The sequence below is a fragment of the Cornus florida genome, unplaced genomic scaffold, assembly GCF_030987335.1.
Source record: "Cornus florida cultivar Cherokee Brave unplaced genomic scaffold, ASM3098733v1 CherokeeBrave_3.0.0_Hap2_Chr02, whole genome shotgun sequence".
Taxonomy (NCBI): Eukaryota; Viridiplantae; Streptophyta; class Magnoliopsida; order Cornales; family Cornaceae; genus Cornus; species Cornus florida.
Genome location: NW_026775572.1, coordinates 63,074,528 through 63,099,241, shown reverse-complemented (window position 1 = coordinate 63,099,241; position 24,714 = coordinate 63,074,528). Strand labels below are relative to the sequence as shown.

The 24,714-nt window shown below is 37.5% G+C and overlaps 2 protein-coding genes and 1 pseudogene across 6 annotated transcripts; all 3 read right to left on the bottom strand.

Annotated features, from left to right (window-relative positions):
* Positions 1-3,091: 3,091 nt before the first annotated feature.
* Positions 3,092-7,687, bottom strand: LOC132296328 (uncharacterized; annotated as a pseudogene).
* On the bottom strand, positions 6,205-10,379 carry LOC132295142 (protein WHAT'S THIS FACTOR 9, mitochondrial-like). 3 transcript variants are annotated; one of them, XM_059793267.1, is made up of 3 exons: positions 8,701-10,373; positions 7,253-7,525; positions 6,205-6,328 (listed from the first exon to the last, which is right to left on the bottom strand). In XM_059793267.1, exon 1 carries the CDS (start codon positions 10,071-10,073, stop codon positions 8,769-8,771), a length of 1,305 nt encoding a protein of 434 aa, XP_059649250.1. In that variant the 5' UTR covers positions 10,074-10,373; the 3' UTR covers positions 6,205-6,328; positions 7,253-7,525; positions 8,701-8,768. The 3 variants fall into 3 exon arrangements, with proteins under 3 accessions (XP_059649250.1, XP_059649252.1, XP_059649249.1); XM_059793269.1 differs by lacking the exon at positions 7,253-7,525 and having other exon boundaries at positions 6,216-6,328; positions 8,701-10,379; XM_059793266.1 differs by lacking the exon at positions 6,205-6,328 and having other exon boundaries at positions 6,973-7,525.
* Positions 10,380-11,931: 1,552 nt separating this feature from the next.
* Positions 11,932-24,062, bottom strand: LOC132295141 (uncharacterized). 3 transcript variants are annotated; one of them, XM_059793265.1, is made up of 6 exons: positions 23,361-24,062; positions 23,103-23,231; positions 18,902-19,056; positions 18,329-18,707; positions 17,056-17,951; positions 11,932-12,701 (listed from the first exon to the last, which is right to left on the bottom strand). In XM_059793265.1, exons 1-4 carry the CDS (start codon positions 23,379-23,381, stop codon positions 18,545-18,547), a joined length of 468 nt encoding a protein of 155 aa, XP_059649248.1. In that variant the 5' UTR covers positions 23,382-24,062; the 3' UTR covers positions 11,932-12,701; positions 17,056-17,951; positions 18,329-18,544. The 3 variants fall into 3 exon arrangements, with proteins under 3 accessions (XP_059649248.1, XP_059649247.1, XP_059649246.1); XM_059793264.1 differs by having other exon boundaries at positions 17,841-17,951; XM_059793263.1 differs by having other exon boundaries at positions 11,932-17,951.
* Between the last annotated feature and the right edge of the window lie 652 nt (positions 24,063-24,714).

The following is a 24,714-nucleotide window of genomic DNA, read 5'->3' as shown; positions in this document are numbered from 1 at the left end:
CTTACATTATGCTCATATCTTATTTGCTGATACAAAGCCCTTGAAATCATGCATGTTCAATTTTTAAATGGCATTCATTATGCTTTGTTAGAGCATCCCTTCTCTAGAGTTGCTCCTTCCCTTCCCTTCCATCTATTTTTCTTTTCCTTCTATCAGGGGGTGCATTAATTACGGATATATGGTAGACGTGGAAAAGTTTACATACTTCTAACCAAATGATAATAAAATAAACTTAAAATCGAAATGACTTAAATGCCTCCCTACGATACAATGAATTCACACCATCTCAATTTTTGTTGTGATTGAGAACCCTAAAATGAAATAGGATTTACTTCTGACAATAACAAAGATCAAGAAATTTTTTTTTTCCCCAATCACACCACCTATCACCTATTCATAAAGTATGGAGAAAGAAAAGAAAAGAAAAGAATATCCCTTGGTTGAAGGTAACAAAATTGTTAAACAAAGAAAAAAGAAGATAAATGAGAGGCAGGGGCTGGATTCTCAGCAGAGTAGGGGACTAGAAGTGTCCCCCAAAAGTATACTCTCTCCTTGTACAAAAGGTGAGTGGGTGGATGGTCCCACTCTCCAATTAATATTGGGAATTTTTCCCTATGCCCCTAATGTCTCCACACAAGCATACATACACGTGTAAGACCACCCAATTAAAATTCTAAGTGCACCACATGAAAATAAAATAATACTAAGTCATAAAATTTTCCAAACACGGAAACCAACCAGGGCTACACGAAAACCTCCTATAGTTCCATGGTCATAAATTCAAGAAATTATTTGATATTTGGTGGACTAATTCAATGAAAATCCTCCTATCATAAAACTTTGTAATGTATTAATACAGTCTTGTAAGGCCATTTTTTCAATCCAAGAGTTTATATATAACTAGTCCACCAAGTGTTAATGGACCAGGACCATCTAATAATTTCTTCACAAATCCGAAATGAGTGAAAAAATCCCTACATGAATCTCAAAAATTTATGACACGTATCTCCACACACATACAAATATAAAATACACAAAATATGAAAAACGCAAAGAAAAAAAAAGAAGGAAGAAGATTGGGCCTCACATAGATCTGTAATCCAAACCCAACTATTAAATGTTAAAAAGTTAGATAGAACCCAATATCAAACCTGACTTACAATCCAAAGAGCCTAACCTGAGATCAACACGACCATGTTGGTTGGATTGATAGGACTGATCGGTTTAGGTTTATAAAATATATTTTTTTCAACTAAAAGAATTAAAAAAATGAATAACAAAAAAAAAAAAAAGAAAAAAGAAAAAAAAAGAAGAGGAGTGTGAGTATTGTAATCAAATATAAAGAGTTTGTTGCCCAACTTGAATTAAGATTAAAACTTTCGACCAAGCCCAACCCTTCACTCTTAAAGAACCCGCCCAAGTTGCAGTCCTTGGACCGGCTGAGGAGAGGAGCCGAGTCCCTCCAAATTGTTTCCAGTTCTAAATGAAGCCCACTGGCCCATAAATCTTTTTATGCCCCTTCTAGGACACCGTCTCTCTCACACATACTCTCACAGTGAAGAACACACTGAGCTTCGAATCAGAGGAAGCCTTCGACAAACCATCACTAGATGTAAGACGATTACAGTTTTCTCTCTCCGCTCTCTCTCTCGCTCTCTAACAATGTATGTATGTATATATTTCTATATAACACTGGAATCTCAGATCGGACTAATTTGAAAATCTCTCTTAGTGAACCAAGACACTGAGTTTCGATTCAGAGGAAGCCTGCGGGAAGCCATTACTTTACATTATCAAGACACTGACTGGGACAGCGTTGTCTCTAACACATTGGGCTTTTGCTCAATATGAGTCCATTGGTGGGCCGGTCTAATCCAGTCCATTAAGTTTTGTCAGAGGGACCGGGTATATGGGGCTCAAGTCCACAATTATAGCACCAACAAGAGCTCAATTTTATTCCAACTACTATAATTCGAACTGATGAATCCAATTAAGCCCAAAATAAAACTGATAGTAGGCACAATTTGCAGGCCACATTGCAGCCCGGTCCACTAGTCTAGCTCACTAGCCCGGCCCAATGTCTAGTCCTAATTGGAAGCCTATAGTGTGTCTTCACGGGAAGTTGAAGAAGGATCGAGCCAATTCAGTGATTAGGATTGTATCATCATTAATAAATCTCATTTATCAATTCAAACTCAACCACTAAATTATGTATTACACCTTTCTAGCACTGGAAAGGATACTTGTCCGAAGTATCCTTTCAAACTCAAGTCTTCACCTACTCACACCACGGTCCTTTTTAGTAAATTATATTATCTGGTGCAAAAGTTGGTGTGAAACACGTGACTATGACATTGGAAAATAGCATTACACATTGCGACCAAAAAAAAAAAACCCACATTAATTGTTTTTTCCCTTGTTTGTTTTTTTGTCCATTGCATTCATTTCACATTACTCAATTAATTATATTTTGTTATATAAGTAAAAATATTTTCTTTTAGTAAAACATATTATTTAAAAATAATTTATTTTAATGAAACATATAATCACTACATAATAGTATTTAATCAATTGAATAAATCATTAATATAACGGAACAATAAAGTATTTCTCTTATTTATGAATTAATTACTCCCTCGTATAATTTAATTGTTCCTTAATACAACCAATAATGGCAGGCAATAAATATGAAAATATCAATTACGATACAAAGAAGGATAAAAAAATTAAACGATGCATGTGAAGTGAAAAGAAAATTTCGAGGGAAGACAGGAGTTCAATGTGCTTTGGTAGAGTATTAAATGTTGGTGGTAAAATGGAGTAGTAATATGCCTTGTTACGAACTCTAAACTTTTAACCCCCACAATTTCTCCTCCCCATTACTCAAATGGAGTTGATAGTGGCCCTCCACCGATATCATTTGGCACTCCAATATCTAATTTTCTTATAAGTAACTACTTTTTATGTCATATTGTGGAAGCCATTGGTAATTTTAATTTTGTTTCAATTTGATTATTGCTAAATAGTAGAAATTTCAATTGACTCGCCAATCTGCACATGACATCATGTATGCATCCCACTAACACTTTCTTGTGGCCAAGGATTGTTCATTCCATCCTTACTCCAAGTTTCCATTTGCAACAAGGACGTAACATACACAACCAACCAATTATTAGAACTGTCATCCGGAGGATTGTAAATTTTAGCATACTGGAGCACAAAGCCAATATTCAGGAACATGAGCAGCATTGTCACCATTCTTATTGGTTCCAAGGTAATCAGGATGCCACCAGAGCATATTAAAGAGCAAACCAAAAACAAAAAATGAATAATTGTCCACAAAAAACAACAGTCAGTAGACTAAACGTGCCTGTTCCTTGAAAATAATAGTTGCAGCATCTAAAAGGAATTCTCGAGCTAGTTCAGGACTCTTTGCATGTTTCTGGGGACATGAGCATTCTCCATCCAGCTCATTTCCGTCCTTGTCCATGGACTCATCATCCTAAAAGTGAAAACAGCATTAGAGTTGTGTAAAAGAAGAGTGAAAACAGCAAACGGCATTAGAGTTGTGTAAAATAAGAAGAAAGATGATGATGGAACACGTCAAACAAAGTAATCCAACTTTTTAACACCATGGAAAAGGGTAGTAAATAATACAGAACTTGACTACCTCTTCTTCCTCAGCCTCCTCGGCATGCTCAAAAAACCTTCTGATACTTTCCCCTCTTGTGATTGTAAGTTTGTAACAAAACCATCACCAACCAAAAGCCTGCAATGTACACATTGTCGACCCTTCAGTGCATGAGCTTTTACAGAAATTTCAGTGCACCGGTCATCCATTTTCCAAGCCCTTATGGTAATATAGCATGCATTCAGACCACCAAGATCTAGACCAGACTTTTGAACACTTCCGCTTGCGCCAACATTTTGGAACTCCACAATATCAGATTTTCCTTCCCCTGTGCCAACTGCCCATTCAAAATGGTGGTATGTTCCAACGGTATCAGAGAAAGTTTGGTGCCAATCCACTTGGACTGTGTCATGAGATACCTGAGAAGAGGAGAAACTAAAATCGCATCACATTGGTGCAACATCTATACTGAGGTAAAAGAAAATGTTCCTTAACATGCAACTGATTCATAAAAAAATCACATGTCTAGTAGTTTACAGTTTGAACAGCTATACAGAGAATTACATGTAGCTTCAACAGAGACAATTCAGAACATACACTACAGAGAGAAGCGCATTATTGTGGACATACTAGGAATGTTAAAAACCCACACTCATATTGGAAGGCTGCATCGGCTACACAAAACCAACTGGTGCAGTGGGTTTCCTTCCGCATGCGCTTCAGTTCCTTCAGCTCCTTGAACTCGCGAATAACATTCCTTCTGCAGTCTCTACAAAATCTTTTGCTGTCAAACCTGTGACATGGACACAATTTTTTTCAGAAAATTAGAATAATCAAGCATGCGATCTTTTTCAAATTAAAATGCATATTTCTAATCATGACTCATGAGAGAAAGAGTAGATGGATTAGGGTACTCGATCTTGAAGGGCACTGGAAAGATCTCAGGATAGATAACTGCTATATCGGCCACTTCCAAACGTGAATAAACTAGATAACAATATTATCTTTAACTTAATAATGTAAAGGTTTCATAACATAATTTGTTTTTTTTTATCTTTAACTTAATAATGTAAAGGTTTCATAACATAATTTGTTCTACTTTGAGTATAAGAATTATAAGAAGTCAACAGTAAATTGCTTTACTGCATGAGAAGGCCACAATTCATCAACTATATCTTTATTTACTAACTCTACCCACATTAACTTTGGTCTTCCTCTTCCCCAAGTATTACCCTCAATGTGGACTATGTCACCTTTCCTAATTGGCACACTTAAAGGTCTTCTTTGCACATGTCCAAACCATCATAACCCATTCTCTCTCATTTCATCTTCAATTGGTGCTACTCCAACCATCTCCCGAATGTGGTCATTTTTAATACTACCATTTTTAGTCTTACCGCACATCCATCTCAACATTCACAATCAATTTACAGCCAATTACAGTTCATTTTTCTTAAAACAATATGCATATTAAATATGCACATGGATATATCATAAAAATGCCATTTCATAAGAAATTTTGTTTACATGTAAAATTTCTGATTGCAATGAAAATTTTCTTAATGACATGTTTTTGACAATCTTCTTCTTTTTACATAAAAGATTTACTAAATTAACTTTGTCCATTGTTATGAAACGGCTCCATTATCTTAGTCCAAATGGATTTATGCAGTCATCCACTACCTAACTGTTTATTTATCAATTTGTTCTGTTTTGATGTGGTCCATCAGAAGATAGTTGATCCTACTTTACTGACCTACATTGTTTGTACTGAAAACATCAAAAGCTCAGAATGCTTTTTCACTTTGCAAGAAATATTAACCATATATCTCTTTTCCTCTAAGATGTATTACTGTCTGGATCATCACATTTAGCCGCTTCACAATAACATCAGGCTTGCACAACAGCCATCCATACAATTCTTCCACCTATTTAAACTAACAGCTAGATATAAGCACAAAGGGAAAAGAAAGATAATCAAACACACACCTGTACATGAGCCTTTCTATAAAATCCTCTTCTTTCATCCTTAGAAGGGATTGCCGGTTTTCTTCTCTGAGAGCGGACCAAAAATCCACCAATGTGTCAACGGAGAGTCTGGCAGTGTGTAGAGCACATGTTTCCCTGGTTCCATGCCCTCTGCCATACCCTGACATTCCTTGGCTTATCCACCCTCGACCTCCCCCACAACAAGCATCAGGATAAAGCATTTCGCGTTCCCGTTCCCTCGCTCGTGCACAGTCAAAAACCTGATTCAGGTGAAACTTGAGCTACCATGGAAAAAGGAAAAAGGAAGCATTGCACAATGAAACAATAAAAGGGACATACATTTTGGAGTCCCTTGAGAGATTCAGAGTACAGATAGCAATCCAGGAGGGTCAATGTCCCATCTCGAGTTGTGGTCAGACCTTCCCAAGGGTGGACAGATGGATCTTGAATGTCATCTCGGCAGCCAGGATTCACACCAGAATTCCCATCATTTTGATTTTTTGAGGCTCCTAGTCTATTGCAAATAAGGTGCCTGCCTGGTCCATCCTGCTGCAAAGACTTTCCATACATAACAATCTGCAAAAAACCCTCGAGCAGTAACCCATTGCACCTAGAGCAGTACATGTTCTTACGAGCTTGCTCAAAGAGGGTTTGTTTGTCAATCCTCAGAAGCTCCCTCCAGGCTTGGGGAAACGCCTCACTCTAGAACTACATCACAAGCACATAGCATTTTACCACCAACCAGTCACATTTCCATTAGTTATCCATTGAATATAAATATCAATAGAAATGCAACCCAATCTGTTCCAAACTCGAATCAAAACAACCACAATAACTTGCTACTTTTATCCTCGTGACATTCATTAAAATATATAGAGAAAGAGTAGAATCATTGGGTTGCTAATATAGAAACTATCAGTACAAAATACAAGGTAATGCATAGATGCTAAAACACAGCAAAATTTTCTTCTAAACATATTTGCATAAATGGTATACTTGTTTTCGGTAAAAGGCATAAAATGGTATATTTCCAGGCATCACAAGTTAACAATTCCTAATAGTGTCGTATGCCCATCTTGTATTTAAGATTGGTAAGTAATCTATACTTTGAAATATAGTAACCCAGCGACAAGTTCACATATATCAGACAAAAGATTCTAACTATGAACCGCAAATGCAATAGAACTGGATCTGATTCACATCACGAACTAAAATCCAATTAAAACGCACTTAAATCCTCTTATTTTGTGGATTAGATTCTAATAAAATCACAAATTGTTTGCCAAGATGGGTGCATATTGTCCTTTCCCTTTGAAATAACAATACTATAGGACATGATAAACTCATACAGATTTTCAACAATTTAGTGTTACCAACTTTTCCTGCTAAAACATGGTAACAAGCTGTAAATCTTATGCTCTTATGAATAGATGTGAAATTAAGCATCCATGCAATGAATAAAGGCACGAGAAACGGATTCTGTCTCAAATTTGCACATACAACATCAATAAATTATCTACTAGATAAACTATTCAGCTGGCCAACTGCTTGCAACTATTTTTCCAAGCACATTAAACAACTCCAGTGAGAAAATCCAATCACAACTACTTCTCCAACTCAAAGGATGCTCACCAATACCAAGAAAAGTAACCAAGGTAGAAGCAACCTCTAATTCCCGGTCATTCAGCACCTCAAATACTCCATTGCATGTCCTCCCCCAAGCCTCTGCGAAAAGATCAGGGAATTGGATCTCTAAATGGCGGTCGCCTAAACACATAATGCTAAAAGCACCCCATCGGAAATGTTTCAGACAACAAATGAAGCCTCTTTGTAGTCGACTGACTTATTCACATGTTCTTATAAACCATCTTCCAATCAGACCCTTTGAGTCACATAGTGAACTACCTACAATCCAGAAAAGAAAAAAATAACTGGTCAGAGTCCTATACCTTTAAAATGAAGGTTGAATACTGAATCACAGCCTTCAAAGAACACATCAATCAATTTACAAAAAATGCTTAAAGTCTCCACCAAACCTTTGTACATGGACACATGATCATGCATCATCTCTGTGTATAGCTAGCACAAGATTTCGGACTTAATACTTTAGATCTATTCAAACATTCATTAGCAATTAGAAATGCGAATCTCGTTTTTCATTTTAATGGATGCATGCTAGCCAGGACCAAAAGATAGTGACTTTCTTGCCACCTCTTTCAATCTCCTGGCTACGACCTTAGCTATAATTTTATAAACAAAGCAGGAGAACAAGCTAGATATCCCTTACTTCAACAGCACGCCTTCTTAATGATGAAAACAAACTTGGAATTAATACTTCTCTTGAACAATCACCCCTCGTGAAGCTTCCCACGATTCATTCATAAGAGAAGAGTTGGAAATCTTCATGGACAAAATTTTGACAGTTATAAAATTTACTGCTGCATGCGGACAAACATCCTTTTAGCAAACTAGTCAACCTTTACTAGGCAACATTTGATAGTCACTGAATTAAGTGCTCCATGCTGACAAGAAACCGTGTAGGTTTGAAGTAAATTGGACCTTCATGTCTGAAGTCTATAAACTAAAGTCCCCCTTCATTTCAAGCTTGATGCTAATTTGTTCCAGGATGAGGCACATCAATTTCATTCGTAAACACAATAGTCAATTTTTTTTTGGCCCAAATTGGTATCCTTCCAAACTAATAACATAAATTACCGAAGAATATGACATACAATGGAAGCTTCAACATAATTTACTTAGTGATCAACACGGCACGAGTTCAGCATTTTTGTGGATTAGATTCTGCTAAAAGCACAAATTGTTTGCCAAAAATGGTGCATATTGCTAAAGAACATGATAGACTCATACAATACCAACAATTTAGTGTTACACACTTTTCCTGCTAAAATGCAGTAATAAGCTGTAAATCGTATGCTCCTATGAATAGATGTAAAATGTAACATCAATGTAACATTCAGTGTTCAGATTCAGCAGCAAACAACTAACATAACCTTGCATAGCTATCAACACTGACATTCAGATAAGCTGTAAGTTAACTGCCATAAACTAATTATCATTACCTCAAGAACTGAAGTTCTTTCCACTTTTTTTGCAAGCAGCAATTCTAGTTTTTTTGGGGGACAAAACTCTAATCTTCATCAGAATCCACCTCGACCTCTGAATCTTCTTCATCCTCACAGAATTCATCCCCACTTTCATATTCTTCCTCCTCGAGCTCTTCTTGTTGTGTGCCATCCTCCTCAACATTACCTAAATTGTCTGGCTGAGGTATCATGCCCACACCTTTACCCCGATAAAGCAATCCAGTTCTCATCACATGATAAAACTTTTCTCTTAAACAAGAGAGTGGATGAGGGTTCGTTAATTTTCCCCGCCGGTACCCTTCTCTTATTGCCACAGTTGTGGTCTTACACTTCAATGAAAGATAGAATATCCCAGGGTACCTAGTAAAAATTCGCGTAAACTTGTGAGGAAGATTCAATTCTTCTCTCAAGCTTCTCAAGTAATTCCTCTTAGTCTTCTTATAAATAGTCAAACTCAAAAATTCATGTAGAACCCCAACAACCCTCTTCTCCATAAGATCACTATTTGGGTCAATTCCCCTAGAGTCCTCATATGGTGAAATGTATGGCAGCTTCTGAAACTCCTCCATCCAGGCCTTCACCTTATTCTGCGCCCCATAACCCCTTGGAAAACTCATTGGAAATCCCAATGCTGAGTATCCCCTCTTGAATTGCCTATACCCTCCACTACCACCACTACCACCACCCAATTCAGCATTCTCATGACTCTTCTGCAACTCAGAAACTGAAAACTCTTCGCGCCATTGCTCGAGCTTCAAACACAACCCATTCGGACCCTTGACGACCCGGAAACAATCCGGGTACTTCCTTATTAGGGTTCTATCGAAATCATCAGGCAAACCCAAATCCCATTTCAAAGGGTTAAGTGATTGGAAAGGTACCATCTTGTTCTTCATCATCATGAGTACACGACAAAGCCGTTGGACCGTGTCGGCTTCGTGGGTCTGGAATATGCGTTGTTCTTCACTGTGCAGATTGTTGGCAATGTTTGTGAGGCGAAAACAGGGCAAGCTGGGGTACCTGGGGTGAGGAAACTCTTCGAATAGAGTTGGGTATCGGCGAATGAAACGGAGGGTTGGGACGGTGAGTCCGAGGAGTTTTTGCCAGTCGTTGATGGATTTGGAGGTGAGAAAACCGGTTGAGGAGCGATTGATGGCGTCCTTGAGGAGGCAAGCAGCTTTGAGGTCGGTGTGGGTGTCGATGATGTGGTCTAGGCTTCGATTCTTGACCCATTTGAGACGAACCCTGACTAGGGTTCGACATTGTTGATGGTGGTGGTTGGAGAAGGTCTCACATGGTGTTGGGTTGAAACGCAGTATCGAGAACAATCCCTTGGTTCTGAAGTTCATGGGTATGCATACGCATATGATATGATATATATGTGTGTGTGCGCGCGCGCGCGCGAGCAGGGCTTCGGAATTGAGAGAGATGTGACTGTATCAGAGGCAGGGGAGAAATGATTCTAATTTCTGGAAAATAGCCATTTTCTGCAGAATGTTTGAAGCTTCGGAATTGAGTCGATTTCTCTTGTTGTATCTTTTGTGTGCGCTCGGTGGCTATGGAAGTATCATTAAGCCAACTAATGATACTTTCATAAGCCAATGGTTTTGTGGTAGGGTCCACTTTTACAGTATAGGACTCCTTTTATTTGGGTTGTTGGATTGTCACTACTTCTCTCTGGATGGTCGCGACATCGATCCTTGTAATTGTTGGCAAAGATACACCGGTTTCTCTCCTTCCAAATGACATACATATATTGATGCAACAAATACCAATTTAGAGGTGACCTTTTTAGAGACTCCCTATGCAAGTTATGAACTAACTCCCCAATTGATGTAACTCTTAAGTAATTGGTAGTAGACAACTGCATGCATGAAACATTTAGAGCTCAAGTATCTCAAATTCTGCTAGTTAATGTAAATGAGCATTCATAGAATAGATGTATGTGGTTTTCTGGTTGAATTTTGCAGAATACACAGCTCATGGTTCCCATTCAGAGTGTTGAGAGTGGGCCTTGGAATATGGCCTTTGAACCATAGCATCTTGAACCAGCTGACCATATTAGCCTTAGGATTAATGATGTTCCTTCCATGTAGGGAGTCTAATGATGTTCCATTGGCACCTCTCTCTCTCTCTCTCTCTCTCTCTCTCTCTCTCTCTCTCTCTCTATATATATATATATATATATATATATATATTCTTGTTATTCCTCTAAATCTAATTTCTCATCTTTAACTGCTTTTCTCCAATAATCTTCTTGTTCTTCCTTTGAAAAATATAGTGTCACTACAGACACTTGTGTTGCAATGAATGAGTGGGTCCAAAACTCGTACAGCTTGAGATGATATTATATAAAGCCTTGTGTGGACAACGCCACTGCTCAGGACTCAGGAGGAGACCTTGGTCCAAAACCCAACAAGTATAATCTACAGACAACCAAGTCCTATAAAATTGGCCTTTAAGTAGAGGAGTCCAATAGATATGAAAGTCAAAACAAACTATAAAGCTATGGTCCATTTAAAAAACTCTCAGCCTGAGTAGCATAAACAACATGGTTTAGTTTGCGAAACCAAGCTGGAAGATATTAAAACTCACTCATCTTATTTTATTTTATTTATTATAGAAAACGGGACCCATTCAACTAGTAAACCTCGGTCACGGGATATACCCACAAATCACACATGCTATTCAAATTCGGGTGTTTTTGTGCTTTTTGATAGTCAAACCCAGGACATATTCAAATTCGGGTGTTTTTGTGCTTAGTTATTAGTCAAACTCAGGACATCTGAGTTTGCCCCTTGAGATCCCTTAACCATTGAGCTACCCGAGTACGTTATTAATTCATTAGTGTAGTAGTAATGACTTGTGTGAACCGAAAAAAGCATCCTAAGATCACGATTGAAATATCGAATGACCCTTCCTATCAAAATAGAAAGTAACACCGACGGGCCAGTGGCCTAGCAGCCTTGGTAACAATTGAAAAGATATGCAAACATTTCACTTGGTACAACTTTGGACCTTGCTTCATCATTACTGATATCTAATTGTGCTTAAAACCACAATGAGTCCAATTGCAGCCTAGCTGAAAATTGAGTATGCTATGCAAATCAGAAAAGGAATAAGGGGGGAAAAGTATATATGTATATATACTCATAAAACATGAGAAACAAGTAAAATAAGGGAGAGAATTAAAACGTTTATTACCCAAAAAGTATAAGTGTGAATTGCTTTATTAACAATGCATTATGATGTTTCTGGCTTCATGTGCTGCATTCAAATCACTGTTTCTCTCAAATCACAAGTCCAAATGACCTGAAATTTTAAATGGGCAACATACAATAATAAGTCTAGTTTCAAACCCAATTGAAATCATCTGAAAATTCAATGTACAACTCAAGTTAAGACACACAAGTCAGATTATGAACATGTACCTTTCTAACCATACAAGTCTCCTAAATTAATTAATTATAAATATCAACCGCACACAGGAAAATGTTTATGAACATCGTTCAACATGTCAATGGGGGTACACAACCTGTTTTATCCTCTAAAATTAAGGGAATATAAGCAGCATATCAATTATTTCATCCCAACTTTTAAATGCCAATAAAATGAACCAACCTCCCCATCTTCAAGCATAGGAAATGAAAGCTAACATGTTCCAGCTACTTGTACAATTCTTGTCAAATACGTGATTTATAGCCGACCTTGGCTGCTTGCATTGCAAATGCAATACACAAGTTTTCCATACGTACAAAATATAGGTCATTTATCATGCAAGTTCCATGCATTTACAGGTTTACAAACAAGCACTATTCATTTCCCAGGTTATTTCAATATGGAAATGCCAAACAACATTCATCAAAAAAACATTCTTCTGAAGGGTAGTATATAATAACAAGGCAATCAATCCATGGCAAGTTCCCACATTCTTCATTAAGCATCTACATTTGGTCCCCTCGGAGGGGTATCATTACCTGAAAATGTAGAAGGGTGAGACATTTACACAATTTAACAATAAATGAAGTGTTAAAATTGGATAATAGGTGCATAACAATTTAAAACAAGTTTCTGCAGATTATCATACTTTCAAAACTCGCTATAGAAAGTGTTCCAAGTGCAGATCCACAAATAATCATATGCTTTCAAGGCATGAAATGAAGAAATCAGAAAATAAAGACAGATTTTAAAGTTAATCAAACCCATTTTCACAACCTTTAAAATTGTCCCAATAGAATTATCACATGTTCTTCTATTAAATATCTTATGTCTAATAAAACTCCCTTCCCCCTCTCTCTCCTCTTTCTATGTTTATAAAAAAAACCCATTTAGCAACAAGTATATATATACAATCATGTCCATACTCATTCACTTCAAATGCATGTCCATGACATATGGGAAGGCTTTTAACCATGTTCTTTCTTCTTTCTTTCTTTGTTTTGCCAGTCACAAGTGTTATCCACTTGTTTTCTTGAATGGAGTGGACACATGTCACTCCATGCTTTAACCCAATTTTATTTATTTACATTTTTTTTTTTTTTATAATAGTTCATATTTAACCATCATCCCCTTATATGTTCCTTTCTATATTAATCAAAGAATATTAACAATTAGAATTTAATTTAGGTAACGCTCTGTCCACAATACTAATTAAATACATTATTTAGAAATTCAACACATCACATTCTACTACCCTTAAAATAGATTTCGTCCTCAAAATTTTAATTTATTGCAATCATCTTATAGTCAAAAGCCAAATCACTGATAATTTCCCTTCTTGTCTATCTTCCTTCCGTGATCAACACAATTCTTTTGCTTGACTTATGCACAACGTTAAAATTTTACTAGGATACTCCTTTACAATGCAACAAGTAATTGTTAAGGATACTATGTGAACAAGATGTCAATATGCACAACAATATATACACGTTTACGCACCTTCAAAAATAGAACAAGTTCTCCTCTACCTAATCAATATAAACACGTTTATGCACCATCAAGTTCTCTCTACCGTTATTTGAACAAGTTAGGCTTCTTTATCTAGCGAAACATAAAAGTACTCTCATAGTTTGAGAAAGCATTTAATTAAGGATACAATGAATGTAACTGCGTTATACGTCTTCAACAAGTTAGTAAGCTTCACTCTCTTTTTCAATAGAAACCTCTACACTTCAAAGGGAATAATGGATTTAAAATCATCACTAAGCCAGTCAAGATTAAGGAGCAGAGAAAAGCGACACCAAAGGCAAATGCAATAGTTTTAGAATTTTATTACAAAAAGGACATTAGAGCAGGCAGTTCATAGACATTACCAAGTCTACTAAACTGAATTAGTAAAACGAAATGGAGTTTATGCCAAGGATAAACCTCTACTGAGTTGAGATTCTTCAGCATGCAATTTCTCACTAAAGACACTCAATCCTACGTGTTGAAATATATATTAAGTGGCCACTCAACCACTACAATATACATATATATATATATATATATATATACATATATATATATAATATATTTCAACACTACGATATGAATTATCATAAGACTCTACTGATTCCCTTACTATATGCAAGTCGAGGACAAAACATGATCAACTACTATAAATGCTAAATCAAATTTTTTTTGGAATCAATAGCTGAAGAACTCTTGTCTGCTTTAGCTGATTGAATTTCCATATGTAAATAACACAGTAAAATCACCAATAGAAACTTTATCTTTTGTCATCTAAATGAGTAACACTCTTCCAAATTTGACTCTTGGAGATTTTCACTCTTTAACTACCACAAAATTGATTGGGACTTCTTAAACTTTATTTTAAAAAAAGCTTTGTGTCAAATCAAATCCATAACTTCTATTTCAAAGTCATGACATGTTTACAATCATTTTGGAAATTTATCAAGTTTCTTCCTTCCAAATAGTGTAGATCAGCCAAAAGTCAATTTATTGATAAGAGACTAAAAGACCGAAAATTCATGTCTTTAAATTAGTTGCTTCTAAACTAAGCAGCTTAAAGAGATTGGAGAAATTCCCACCAAGTGTTTAGCTATTGCAGACTGGTTCCATGGAATAAGATCCATTAGCCCCAAATCACCTTCCTTATAGGCAAACCAATTATTTCCCAAGACCCTAGATTCATCATTCAATAATATATATGTCTAGACTTCAAATTAATATTCAACTATGTCCCACCATATTTAAATCCACAGGTAGGTGTCATTTCCTGGCACGAATATAAACTTCTAACGAAGCACATCATTAAGTTTGAATATAAACTTATCAAATTTCAAACAAGTCTAACCCTCATGTTCTAATATACTAGAATGTTGCAACTGTTTTACAGCCTAGGAATTTAGAACAAGTCTTTGCTCATCTATTTACTTAGACCTGGCATTTACCCCATTGTCTTCATTATCTACTCGTGATATTCCTTTGTAATTGATTGTTATAGATGAGCAAATTAAATAATCGTGTAACTCTTTCCATGACCTCAATCAAACAGAAAAGTTGACCTTCACTCCTTGAACATGCAATTTCTATTGCATTCTTAAATTGCGAAGTAGGTTTCAAGTTCCAATATGTAACCCTGCCTATGAAGGGCATTGCCCAGTGGCCAAGTTGGTAGAGCGGCTAGCTCCCCGAGCGGATGTGCCCGTGTTTGAGTCCCCCATTCCCGTAATTAAAAAAAAACACTACCCGTGAAGGATTTGTTCTTAAAGAAGTAATCAATTTTATCCTCGAATACATATCGTATCTCCAGTGCACCTAAACTGCCAAAGAAACTACTAACTAGGCTCTGATACCAAAATTTGTCATGCCCCAAAACCTGTTCCGGCCCAGAACATGAGAAAATAAGGAAACAAGAAAGAGAATTAAAACATTACCCTAGGTGTCTATTATAGTTGGTTTCCATTTTAGAGTTATTTTATTATGGTAATTTCTTGTAAGGCAAGTCTTGGCCTCTAAGGAGTCCTTATGTAAGGCAAGTTTTGGTCACTAAGGAATTGTAATCCTTGTCCACCAAGGAATTAGATATGGAACTCTATAAATAGATACCTAGGGTATTGTTGAGGGGTAGGAGTGGAGAGACATGTAGCCCATAAGGGCAACATCACGAGGGAGTGAGTTATGTGTTAATGGGTGGAGAGAGTTAGGTTTGGTATAGTGGACACTGAAGATGAGAGGGTGTGTCGTAGTGAAAGGGCGTCTCACAGTACATAGTGTAATGCTTGAGTATCTCGACCTCTGCCCAGGCAGACAGTTACACAGGAAAGGCTCTAGGTGAGAGTGAGTGTACAAGTTATTTCATGCAGGTAATTCTCTACAAATTGTAATATCTCCTCATCCGTGGGCGTAGCCTAGAGTTTGGGTTAACCACATATATTTTGTGTTGTGTAATGTTTTGTGGTTGGATCTTCTATGCGGTTGCATATGTTCTTGTTGCTGCGGACTGGAATTCAGAAGAGTCCAACCGGTATGACTTTCTCGGCACATGATGTTCTGCAGAGTGCAGCTGGTCGCACTTGCCTGGTTCGCGTTATGGTAATTGGTTCACGCTTCTTCTGTTGCGCGTGTCATAACACTAGTAACCAGGATTTCCATGGGCAAACCAGACATAATGAGGTTGATTGTCATTGCATTCGATCTAAGGTGACCTCTAAAGTAATTGTGACTTTGTTCTTATAATCAGGTATAATTACTAAGGCTCTTCCAAAGCATGCATTCGATTCTATCTGCAGCAAGTTGGGAGTTGTTGACATCTACTCTCTAGCTTGAGTTGAATTGTCAAGAATACAACTCATAGTCAACCATTCCTTAATTAGGGGCATGATTAGTTATTCCTTAATTAGGGGCATAATCACTGCTTTCCATAATCATTGCTTTCCTTATTTTATGTTCTTGAGAACATTATATACATTGTAATCATCCTTTGAATAATAATAATACATAATCAATTCTTCTCTCTCTAAGATTGAGCTTACACTTTTAACAAAACCCATGGCAATTCAAGAGTTTTCATATTACAATCCCAATTCAAAGATCCAGCAGCAGAGTACCATAGGTAATTTTCACAAGTTAACAAGAGTTAAACTGTTAAAGCATGGAGAGTAGGTGCATAACAATTTATAAAAAGCTTCTGGAGATTATCATACTTTTAAAACTGATAATAGAAAGTGTTCAAGTGCAAAACCACAAATAATAGCGCTTTCAAACTCATTTAGTAGAAATGAAAGGAAGATATCAGAAAATAGAGACAGATTTTAAAGTTAATCAAACCCATTTTCGCAGGAAGAGAAAACAAGCCCAAGTGAGTAAAAGTTGGAAATTCCCTACCTTTAGAGTTGTCCTGCGAAATCCCAATAGAATTCTCTCTCTCTAGCAACAGCCAGAGCTATTATATCTTATCTGATAAAACTTCCTTGAGAAGCCTTCCCCTTGCTCCTCATTCACTTATGCATATAAATGTACATATAGCCTGGGGATGCACCACACGTGTATATACTCATATCCATACTTGTTCACCTCAAATGCTTGTCAATGACATATGGCAAGGTTTTAACCATATTATTTTCTTCTTCTTCTTCTTCTTCTTCTTCTTCTTCTTTTTTATTTTTTTTTCCTTTCGTTCTTTGTTTTATTCAGCCACGTGTATGTATTTACATCCACATGTTTTCTTGAATGGAGTGGACACATGTCGCTCCATGCTTTGACCCTCTTTTATTTTTATTTTTTAATAATAATTCACATTTAACCATCAACCTCTTATATTTTCATTTCTATATTAATCAAAGATTATTAACAATTAGAATTTAATTTAGGTAAAACTCAGTCCATTGTACTAATTAAATACATTTTAAAAATTCAGAACATCACAAGAACTTGTTCTACTTTTGAAGGAGATAAATGTGTATGTATTGTTGTGTATTTTGACTACTAGTTCAGATAGTTTCCTTATCAATTATTTGTTGCATTATAGAGAAAAATCTAGTAATTTCAATGTTGTGTACAAGTTAGGTGAAAGATTTTGAGTTAAAAATAAAAGAAATACTTTGGTTGAAGGAAGATAGGAGAGAAGGGAAATTGTCAGTCCTGATGAGATACATCTAATGGATTCATACCTTTGGCTCTAGCATCATCTGATATGACCCCGACATCTTCTTTAGAGGAAACCTTTTGATCCATTATTTTCTTAACTGTGGAGGGGAAGTTCTCCTGTGCTTGTGACGTCTCTGAAAAAAGTAACCAAACCAAAAGGTGAGTGTGAATCCCCTAGTAGTTTCAACATTTAGTGTCTTCCCATTAATGTCAACTCATTTCATCTGAAGTCGCGTGGGGTTAGGGAATGATGGATTATAAAAGCAAATTTGAATAGGATCTATAATTTGCTAATAACATCATGTGGCCGTTATTGTACGAATATGAGTCATTTTTTCACAATTATATAGATTCCATAAATGTTAACTCTACCGAAGGGGAAGATACAAGAAAGATAAACAATCTGACGAATATCTTGATATATTAAAGCAGGTTTAATGGTTCAAAGCATATGTAAAGAAACAACTGCAAAGGCTCCATGAGTGATCGCAAAAGCTGTTCAGCCACTTACCTTGAAGACCAGTCTGTTGAACAGATGGCAAAGCACTATACTCAGGAGTCCTTGGAGTATGGAAACCTTCACATTACAAACCATAGTTTGGTAAAAAGTTTGCAACAACAGAACTATACAAAAAAATTATATATGGAAAATAGCAATCCAATTCTAAAGCTTTATCTATTCTGGTACCACCACCACTACTATGTTCTGAGGTAACAATAGGCCCTGTCAAAGTGCTAGTTGTTGAGGTCTCTGCTCCTTTGCTGTTATATTTCCACTTCCATTTATATTCTCCGCAAGCTGCTTCTGTTGGCTGAGATACTCAAAAGCGTCTTTGAGCTCTGCTTCAACCTTAATTATATGCTCAAGTTCCTTCCATTGTTTTAATATACTGGCATTTACAAGAATATCACTGTCAGCATTTGAATAATCACCATGATAGGTGACAGGGAAGTGAGTGGATGAAGACAAAAGTCAAAATAACATTAACTCTACACACGGCTAGTAATAAATAGCAAAAAAGGAAAAGAAAGTCTAAAATAAATTAGGTATAAATCTGCTGGTGGAAGCAAAAGGAAGACTTACGCTTGTTCTCTAACCTTCTCCTGTGTATGTTTTGTTGGATTGCCACCTTTATTATTCTTCTCTGTATCAAGTGTTGTAAGCTCTGCTAAAAGTGCTTCTCCTCCAGCCTTTGCCTTCTCAAATGCATCTCTGGCCACAAGATCTTCCATTATTGCCTGGAAGGGAGAAACACTGACATTGTCAAATTTAGTCCATTTAAGTTGGAGAATATAAAAGAAAAACAGAGAATTGTTTAGTTTCTAGCACTCAAAATGGATCTTCCTCCCTCCATTGCTCTCTCCTCCCTCCCCTCCTCCTCCTCTCCCACCACCACCACCACCACACCACCTCAAGCTTCCTATTCTCCCATGTCACCCCAACTACCCACAACCAACCACAACCTAACCATCCAACCATAACTCCTTGCAACATCCACAACCAACAAGGAGGAAACAGATATCAATGATGATGAAGAATAATATAAGGAAATCACCCAGGCTATCCAACACAACATAGCCCAAAATGTACTGGCTAGAGAACTCTCGGCCATCCAGCGGGTGGTAGATTTGCTCTACAGGGATAATACACTCTTGAGGAAACAAATCAACCCTGCACTTGATCATATGGGAATGAACTCAAGAAGAAGTCACTATGTACCTGAGGAAGGAAATCAAATTCTTGAAGAGGGAACTGGCGAAGTACAAAGGTGTAAGCCAATCCATAATCCAGGAGGGCATAAATCTTCTTAGAAGAGAAGAAACTCAAGCACGGATGAAACAAAAAAGTGAAAGGTCCCTAACCACTCTACTACATCCACAAGCACTACAGTACCAAGGGACCTCAAGCTTCGAAGCTCAGACAAGCCCGTGGAGGACCAGAGGATTGTCCCAGTAACCTCTCAAAGCTCAACCCACACGCCAGGCGCAAGTAAGTCTCCTCAAATTACCCCAGTAATTTGAATTTCAACTATGCCCAAAAGGCAATGGGTGAAGTCACCTTTCCCATCCCTCTAATTCCCAAGCTGACTTCACCAAAAAAGAACCAAAACATAGAGTCACATCCCCTAGCTGTCAACCAACAGAACTTTCCCATCCTACATTATCTGACGAACTCCACCCAAATTCTCACAGCCTACCAACCTAGTTCACATCCAGCTAACCAAAAAAGCAACACCAACACCAACATTTCAACCCAACCAAACAACCAACCTAGTCCTACATAACCACAGAATAGCCAAACACTACTTTGGTCAACCACAGCACAAAGAACAGGACCAAGAACGAACTTTAAATTCCTTGAACCATCCAAAAGTGAAGGTGTTGTAATTGTTGACCCACCTCCATGCAGCAGCACAGACGGCTGCGGTGAATGGAAACCCAGCCTTATTGGATTCTCATCCAGAAGAAAATTCCATTTGGAATGGTCTCATCCGTTGCCAAAAAAGTATTGTCACATAAGGGCCTCTCTCAAGTTTTGGGGAATGAACATACTGAAAGGAAGTGCAACAGAATAACTGAAGGAGGACTGTGGATGTTCTCAAACAGACCTATTATGCTAAGGAAATGGCACCCTAAACTACAGTTTAATGAGAACACCTGCATTACCATAGCCCTGTGGATCAAATTCTACAACATTCCTCTCGAATTCTTTAATAGCAAGGGTTTGAGCATCATTGCAAGTGCCGCTGGACTACCTCTATTTGCTGATGAGTTGACTGAAAACAAAAAGAAAATATCCTTTTCTAGAATTTGTGTTGAAGTTGATGCCTCAAAAGAGTTTCTTCAATCTTTCAAACTAAAAATTGGTGAGAATGAGTTTGTAACTATCAGGGATGAGTACAAATGGAAGCCACACATGAAAATGCTTTGGTCATTCTGACAAGAACTGTAGTGAGAACAACAAAACCTGGGTGATCAAACCGAAGGATAAAACTGCTCAACCATTCACCAATCAAGAGCAATTGGAATGGACATCCAGTAGATCAAGGGAAAACACTCTCTATCTCCTACTCACCAAGCTTCCCAAAGCCAACTCCACCCAACCCACAAACACACCCCCCAGACCCATCAACCTGATACCACCATGACATGACCAAAAAAAACCCAATGATCCAACTGAAAACCCAACCCCAAACACCAAAACCTTCTGCAATAACCTCCCTGACCAAGCATCTCAAACAAAAACTATCACATTCACTTATGTCAACAAATTCAAACTTCGAGTAGTCCTTCCACCATGTTCACCACAAGACAGAGAAAGCTCCCACTCTTCCCAATCCACCAACAGATTCAAAGTACTATCTAATCTTGAAGATGACGAAGAAATCAACAGCGAGGTAGTGGGAAGTATCTCAAGATGTACAGGTTCTTAAGGCCAATGATCAAGTCCAAAAAAAAGAATTATGTTGAAGAAAACTTCAACTGCCAGAGAAAATCTCTGCTGACAATCAAGTGGATTCAAATTCATGGAGTGACATACCAACAATGAAGATAGCCAGCAAAAATCTGCTGACAATCAAGTTTATTCAAATTCATGGAGTGACATACTAACAATGAAGATAGCCAGCAAAAGAATTAAAAGAGGCCCCGAGGGAAACCATGCAAGCCAAGAAGGAAACCATTGCAAGGTTCTTTGCTGACTTACAAACCCCTTCCAAGTAAGAGATTCAGGAAAATCAATTGGATTTTTTTAGTTTGCTGGAAACAAAAAATAGAAGTCAGAATGAAAAGGCAGTGCATGAAGCTATTTCTCAATGGCCTCTGATCAACAACTCTAATACATAAACAAAAATAAACAATGAAGTGAGTAAGCCCACTTCCAAGACATCAAAAAGAGAAACTGCCTCACTCCAGCAATCCAAGCGAAGACATAGAAGCAACATCAAGAACATCAACAAAATAGATGTAGCCACCATAGAGGCATGTCTCATGACCCCACTGTGAAGTCTTTAATTTCTTTCTTGCCAAATTCCCCAAATAACAGGAATGTCAATCTGGACGCCTTACAATTCTGACTGAACTCCCAAAACCATCTGCAGAATTGAACATAAAGATTCTTATTTTGATACTAGCATACCTAGCTTTTTTGTAACATTCATCTATAAGTCTAACTGTGCTGAGGAAAGGAAATCTCTATGGGAAGACATTGCCAACCTCTCTTCTTCAATCTCCCGTAACCCTTGGATCTTACTAGGAGTTTTTATTGCTGTGATAATCCCTAATGAGAGACATAGTGGCACTGACCAATGGACTCCTACCATGGATGACCTAGGAGCATACCTAATGGAAGCTAACCTTGAAGATCTTAAATTCTCTGGATTGTTGCATACTTGGTCTAACAAAACTCCTGAAAGTGGAAACATCTCAAAAAAACTAAACAGAGTGGTGGTAAACAACAATTGGTTGTCCAACTTTCCCTACTCTTCTTTCCTTTTTCTTCCACCCCACATATCTGATCACTCTCTAGGGAAGCTACAATTTGGGAATAGTAAGCTGAAGAAGGCAATATCCTTCAAAATTTTCAATTTCTGGTGTGATCACCCTAAGTTTCATGCCATTGTATCTAGAATTTGGAGCACTCAGATATCTGGAATTTCCAAATTCAGAATTGTGACTAAACCGAAGCTGCTTAAGGAAGCACTGAAGACACTAAACAAAGAAACCTTCTGGAAATTTGGCAGAGAAAGTCCAATTTGCCAAATCAGACCTCCATTGCTGCCAAACAGACCTTGACTCAGATCCCAGTAACTCAGAACTCAGAAAAAGGGAGGGTGAACTCATTAAGATATACACTAGCCTAAGCAAGATTGAAGAAACTAAGAAAGCCTAGTCAAACAAAAATCCATAGTACACTGGCTAGGTGAAGGAGATCAGAACACCAAGTTTTTACACAAATCTATTAAGAACAGATTAAATAGGAAAAGACTCACTCATATCTCAACTAGTGATGGATCCTCCACTCAAGATCCTCAACTAATTAAACATGAGTTCATCTTCTATTTCAAGAATCTCATTGGAAATGACTCACATTCTTACCTAGGTATAACTGCTCTTGCCCCTTCATTACCAAAAGCATCAGTAAAGACATGCTCAGCATGCTGAGCACTATTCCCACTGATGAGGAAATCAAAAGTTGCATTTTCACCATAAAATCTAATAAATCACTATAACTCATATAAAATCAACTATCTTGGTTTTGACTAAAAAAACAGAACAACACGAACCTGGCCAAATGTACTCAACACGGGCAACATAATGGACCGATAGTCATGAGCAGATGCTTGAGCAAGTTCATTCTTTAGCTGCCTCATATCAGCAATTCCCTCCAAGATCAAAGCATCGATTTTACTACGCTGCAAGACTTCACACAATGAGACAAGCATCTAGGCCGGGAATTACAAATTTCAGGAGGATTCATGATAAATCACTGCTGGAAAAATAAACAATATAACTGAATTTACAATATTAAATCAAGTAATAACCTGTGTAGAGAGCCAATCCATTTTCTTTTGAATTGTATCCTCATATGGATACCGATTATCATGACCAGATGATTCCCCAATATAAGCAATTCCTTCGTCAATTTTATTTCCATCAAGTGAAGTACTACCTAAACTGAATATTCCCTCTTCCTGCTTAATCTTCTTCTTCTTCTCAGAATCAGTCTTTGAGTTGGCTATAAGTTTCTGAAACTCCTTCCTGGAATATTCTAGTCGTTCTTCAGCACTTGTCCAGCAAGAACCCTCTCCTCGTACAGTATCATTGAGCGGATCAATTGGATCTTCAATGGCCAATGCCCTTTCACACTCTACTACAACTTCCTCATATTATTCAGTAGCGTAAAGAATTCTTGCGTAGAGAAGAGCGAACAGAAACGAATTCTTTGACAGTGAGACTGCTCGCTTAGCCAACTCAATTGCATTCCCCATCGCTGCTTCTTTCTCGAATCTGCTGGTACTGTCGTCGTCGTCGAGTTTGGACGCGATATACAAGTACACCGAAGCTTGAACACGATAAGCCAGTCCAGAACGATCATGTCTATTGCATACCTCTTTGACCATCATCAGATATTCTTTGTGATCTCCACGCGCCTTGAATGCTGGATTCAATTCGTTCCTAATCATTGAAGAAGAAGAAGAATCCACAACTTGATCAGCAGCTCTTGGCTTCATCGTTTGGCTTCTTGGAGAAGAAAAAGTTGAAAAACTTTCTCGTTTGGTGATATTGTCGAATACCTTGCGAGCAACTATCGTTTTGGTGCCTCCGGTTACAGCCTTATTGCTCACGATTTTGGGTAACCTGCACTACTGTTCCGTCATATAGCTGGCACGTACTACACGTAAACCCTGACAAGATTTCCCTTTTCGTTGGGAAGAAGTTTCTGGACCAACCAAACGACTCCGTTTGATAAAGAAGTCAGGGGTCTGTTGGCGACGTGTAAAACCCTTTTTCAGACGCTCACAACTTTTCCCTAGTTAATACCAAAATATATACTCTAATGGACTCCTCTCTCTCTATATTCCTCTACTAATATCACCTAGACTTTTAACCAAGTAAACAGCTCGGGCAGTTTTTTATTATACTAATAACTACTCTGTGTTCACTGAACTTCATTTGAATTTTTTTTTTTTTTTAAATTCATTTTTTTATTTTTGGGAAGTTGTGGTAATATGGCTTTTGTTTTTTTTTTTAGTTAACCCGGATATTCGGAATGGTACGAACCCTTTGAGCCCTTCAATAATCCGACTAATTTTCTAAAACTCGGAAGGGCACCCCTTCACCTGGGCCAAGTAAGTCATTGTATGGACAATAAATATTAGCCACAAAAAACACTTA

Excerpts from the sequence above, each read along its gene's own strand:
- LOC132295141 (XM_059793263.1), bottom strand. The coding sequence starts at position 23,381 with ATGGATTGGCTCTCTACACAG. Across the intron at positions 19,057-23,102 it reads TGTTGAGTACATTTGGCCAG|GCAATAATGGAAGATCTTGT; the intron begins GTTCGTGTTGTT and ends TCTCCCTTCCAG. Across the intron at positions 18,708-18,901 it reads GAGAAGGTTAGAGAACAAGC|TATATTAAAACAATGGAAGG; the intron begins GTAAGTCTTCCT and ends TGTAAATGCCAG.
- LOC132295142 (XM_059793269.1), bottom strand. The coding sequence starts at position 10,073 with ATGAACTTCAGAACCAAGGGATTGTTCTCGATACTGCGTTTCAACCCA.